This window comes from Aplysia californica, unplaced genomic scaffold (genome assembly GCF_000002075.1).
Source record: "Aplysia californica isolate F4 #8 unplaced genomic scaffold, AplCal3.0 scaffold00200, whole genome shotgun sequence".
Classification (NCBI taxonomy): Eukaryota; Metazoa; Mollusca; class Gastropoda; order Aplysiida; family Aplysiidae; genus Aplysia; species Aplysia californica.
The window spans coordinates 1,061,367-1,066,518 of record NW_004797470.1 but is presented as its reverse complement, the minus strand read 5'-3'; the positions used below and the strand labels follow the sequence as shown (position 1 = coordinate 1,066,518).

Here is a 5,152-nt window from a genome sequence, read left to right as displayed (position 1 = left end):
TTTTTTGTTAAGATGAAGATAATATCCCGTTCATGCAGATGTATTTTTTGTTAAGATGAAGATAATATCCCGTTCATGCAGATGTATTTTTTGTTAAGATGAAGATAATATCCCGTTCATGCAGATGTATTTTACGGGAGTGGGTGCCATAGAAATTATTTGCATTATTATTGTCTGGTTATAATTATAGTGCTTACAAAATATCTGCTTCTAAGAACTTCATAACCAGACTGATTGGGCCATAAGAATTCGCTCCAAATACAAAAATTATGTTTGCACTGTTGTAACTTTTCAACCCGGAAATTAGTTCCATTCAACATTTTAAGCGACAGGCGGATTAATTTTGTTCCCTATAAAATGGTGTTGAAGTAATTATTTGGCTGCATGTTTGATAGTACACCTATGTGATACTTGGAGCAAAATGTGGAGATGGATTTATGAGTGAGAGAAAGAGAGAGGGAGAGAGAGAGAGAGAGAGAGAGAGAGAGAGAGAGAGAGAGAGTGAGTGAGGGAGGAAAGGAGATAGAAAGGAAGGGAGGAAGGGAGATGGGAAGGGAAAGGAGGGAGGGAGAGTTACCATCAATAAGTGAGTAATTTTTATACTTAATCATTAAAACTTAATGAAAGTGAAGAAGGAATACTACCTCAAACATTCCAGTGTCTATCCAATGCTGCTTTAATGAGAATCTCTTTCTGTCTCTTTTAGGTGATCTTTGAAGGTGTTCGAGGTCCGTCATGGAATGGAGACATCGCTCTGGATGATATAACCTTTGATACCACCAGTAACTGTGCAGGTCGGTTGAACATATATGTGTCACGACGCGGTGGAATCAGGCACTCGTTTTTTGGGGGCATGTGGAGTTATTAAAGGTGTCATCTAAAAGCTTATTTATTTGCCTTGCTTCCAATGAAATAAATATCCATCTGTCTTGAATAGAACTCAAGATATTTGCGATTGAAGGAAGTAAGGTCGCCTGGTTTCAGTGGTGAAATTAGCGAGAAAATGGCCACCAAAATTTGGTATATCTAATGGCTAAAGAGTCTATCAAAACTGAAAAATGGCCTTTGATCAATGTGTTTCAGTAAAATTCACATGGAAATGTGTTTTTATATGAACAAAAAAGAGGTTAAGCCAAAAAAAAAGTGATAAAAATGTCCAAACTGGCGGAAAAATGTCTGTTTCTCTGATTCCCGTATTTTGACGAGTGCCTGATTTCACCACGCTGCCTCACATATCTCCTTCTAGATCTGGGAAGGGGAAAACTATGGCCTGGGGGTTTAATGCTACTCTTTATTGAGTTTTATGTGGTCTGCTGAAACAGCTGGTCAATTTAAAATAATGGGATTCTATAAATTTTTTGCAAAAAATATCACATTTGTTATCATACTAGAGCCAAAATACAGGCTCTTGGCACTTTATTGATACACGTATCAACACATAAACATTAATTACATTGTGTTCTGACGTAAATCTACTTATATCTCTAAAGTCAAAGATAAAAAATGACCAGAGCTGAGTTTTACTTGAATCAAAAGTATGTCAAGCGTCTCTGTCTGTCAACTTGTTGTTTATCCGTGATTGGTCTTGTCCCAGTGACCCCGAGCAGTGCCGTGCCCACGTTTGGCCCAGTGACTGTGGCAGGGCCAGCCACCAGCACGCCGCCCAGCACCACCACCTCACAGTCTACAAAGGCACCTTTGGCAGGTGAGAACTCATATTATTACATTCATAACGGGACTTACACGTTATTTTCCTTTGACTCCTTCATTTTTTGTTGCTGTGAGAAAATATAAAAAAACCAATACTTACTTATGTCAATATGAGAAATGTGCCCTTGTAGATTCACATACAGACCTAGAACACATATCGATGGTGTTATACTTTATCTATGTAATTGGCAGGTGAGAACTCATATTATTACATTCATAACACGACTTAAAAGGTTTTTTCATCTGACTCCTTCATTTTTTGTTGCTAAGAGAAAATAAAATAAAGCAGTACTTACTTATGTTAGTTTTATGACTTGAGGAACAGCGAAGCCATGTTCTACCATTGTACAACACTTACACAGACACAGAGCAGGAAAGCCCTTTGCCTCAGCTTGAAATTGAATAAGATGTTTTGTGATTGACTTGAATATTGAGCCTGTGCCCTTTATGTCTCCCAAAGAATCTTGAAGGAGGCTACTTTCATATTACCTTCACATTTGCAAGCAAGTTTTGTTTATTTGTGTGAATATCCGGTTATGAGAAATGTATCCTTGTAGATTCACGTCCAGATCTAAAACACAGATCGGTGATGTTATACTTTATCTATGTAGTTGGAAGTCATTAGCTCAGCTCTTTTTTTCTTATGTCTAAAACCAGTGCAAGGTCGATTATTGGCTGTTCTTCAATAAAATCAGGAGTCAGCATGCTACTATAAATAGTATAACTGTTCTGTGAGCTGACTTTTGTACCTTCTTTCATCATTTAAATCAAATTTGTTCAAATACTGAACATTTTCAAGGGTATAACATCATCGGATTGTGTTATTTTTCCACGGGCAGGGCTACATTTAACCAAAGACAATGTACATTTATTTTCAAAAAACGGTTTTAAAATTTAAAAAAAAATCATCCTGTGTTCCAGCCATCTTCTTTTTGTTGCCAGATGTTGATTGGTCAGTGGAAAAAATTGACTTCTGCACCACTAGCATTATCAGTGTCAGCTTTTTTAGATCACAGCTACAAAACATTAGCCTGCCTTAACGTGTCTCTTCATACTCGAAGAGAAGTTGCTTGGTGCATACTGGAAAAGCATTTATGATTGGCCAATTTCATTCTTCCTTACCTGTGTAGAAATATTTTACGAACAACAAGAACAAGAACGACAAGAACACAAGAAGAACATCGTAGAGTTCTGCAACCAATCTTGGTCTATTTTCAGATGCTGTTGTAACATGTACATTTGACACTGGTTTATGTGGATGGAACCAGAGCAAGAGCGACAGCTTTGATTGGCTCCGACAGAAAGGCCGAACAGCATCCACCGACACTGGACCTCAAGCTGATCACACCGGCAGTAAGTCTACCCTTTTTCTCTTTAGCTGCATCGTCTTGGTTCCTTTATAGCACGTCTATGTAAGCTGGAGAGGAAAATAGAAAAGAAAAATAGCTGTTTTTATTTATCTTGTCCATGACTGAGCCTTCCATTGGTAGGTCTACTTGATTTTTGTCATGTTCAGAGTTAGTTTGTTTTGACCTATGATGAGTGTGACACTTGGGGGATACACTGTAGACCGACAAAATTTCTATGTTTCTCAGTTACTAGAAAATTTGAAGGTTTAAGTTTACTAGTGGTCGTATGAAAGATTTATATTTCTTTGATTATAAGAATGGAAAGGAAATAGCCCTTTGTTCTCCCCTTTGAAATACAATGAAGATAACGCCCTCAACTACAGCAACAAGAACAAGACATCAAGAACAATAAAAACTACATTAATAACTATAACAGTGATAACAACTCAACCACTACTACTACCACTACCAATAACAAGAACAAGAACAAGAAGAAGAACAACAACAATAACAACAACATCAACAATAACAACAACAACAGGCAATAACAACGACAACTTTTTAAGAGATACTAAAATGCCTAAAAGGAAAATTGTTCATTTAACAAACACGATTAAACCTAAGTCTCTCTTCTTTTGCCCTACTGTACAGACGGCTACTACTTGTACATAGAGGGCAGCAACTCTACTCTGGGCATGAAGGCCACCTTGACAAGCCCGGTCCTGACCCGTCCCGCCGGACAGACCAAATGTTTCTCCCTCTGGTACTCTATGCACGGGTCAAATGTGGGCACTCTGCAGGTGTCCACCGTGGCCGCGGGGCGTCAGTCGATCATCTGGACCAAGCAGAGAGAGCAGGGTGACAAATGGCGCAAAATGTCCGTGGAGTTTGGGAATACCTACCCAACGCAGTTCTCAGTAAGATTTTTGTGTTTGAAGTCTAACGTCTTTTTAGATATGATATGTGGGTGGTTGGTGGATGCTCTGGTGTGGTTTGCTTCTTCTTTCCTATCAAACATCTATCTTCCTTATCTCCCCTTTTTCTTTTTTATGTTTGTTACTCTCTTGTAACACCTCTAATCTTCTGGCGCTCATATGACCTTATGCAGTTGCGAGCGCCGTAATACCTCTACTAAAACTAAAACTAAAGATATGATATACTTTCATTGCTCAGTGTAAAACTACATCATATGTCACTTTTCAAAGAGGTGCCTGGCGGAGTCAAAGACTTAGATTTCAAAGGTAGAGGCGGAGGAGAAGGAGGAGGAGAAGAAAGAGGCAGGAAAGGAAAGGAGAAGAGGAAGAGGAGGCACAAAAGGAGTATAGGGGAGGTGGAAGAGGAAGGGAAGGCCATCACAAGCATACTACACTCTGTTACTTTGGCAATAGAACATGTCATTATATTTGGGTATAACTCCTCAAAATTGAGTTAACAGAAGTATAATATTACTTACTGCTTTCATATTTGGACCTTTTTATGATTATCTTCAGCTCCACAACAAAATATTTGCAAACTTATTGTTTATTTGGACCCGTTTATGGTTATCCTCAGTGACAGCTACCCACCTCAATAGCGCATTATTGCAAACTTGTTGTTTATCTGCTCCGGATATCTTGTACAATAGTACAATAGTGTAAACTTGTTATTTATTTAGACCCATCTGTGATTATCCTCAGCTCCAGATAACGGCAACCAGAGGAGACGGCTATCACAGTGACATAGCTATTGATGACACCTCATACACTGACGGACCCTGCCAAGGTAGGTTGTGGGTGGTTGCTGGGTGTTCTTCTTTGGTCTGCTCCTCTTACCTATGTATTTGTATATTTGCAAACCGTTCTTCCTTTTCCTTTACATAACCATAATTGTTCGGGTATTATCAGATTGTTTGAAGGATTGGCGACTAATAAATCATTAACTTACAACTCTTTTGATAATGAAAATAATAGATTGCATTCATGCAGCACTTTATCCCATACACATATAAACTGCTTTACATCGATGGTATGATTACTGAGAATTAAGCTCACACACACACACACACACACACACACACACACACACACACACACATACACACACACACACACACA

General features: G+C 38.6%; 1 protein-coding gene across 1 annotated transcript in view; it reads left to right on the top strand.

The window, feature by feature from the left end:
* The window catches only part of LOC101860497 (MAM and LDL-receptor class A domain-containing protein 2-like), a gene marked incomplete at its 5' end in the record, with an annotated part of 192,461 nt that overhangs the window by 28,624 nt on the left and 158,685 nt on the right, over positions 1 to 5,152 (top strand). Inside the window, 5 exons of the mRNA XM_035969949.1 lie at positions 707 to 794; positions 1,595 to 1,705; positions 2,929 to 3,063; positions 3,684 to 4,051; positions 4,736 to 4,827. Of these exons, the coding sequence (XP_035825842.1) occupies positions 707 to 794; positions 1,595 to 1,705; positions 2,929 to 3,063; positions 3,684 to 4,051; positions 4,736 to 4,827 (794 nt within the window). The remainder of the gene's footprint in view (positions 1 to 706; positions 795 to 1,594; positions 1,706 to 2,928; positions 3,064 to 3,683; positions 4,052 to 4,735; positions 4,828 to 5,152) is intronic.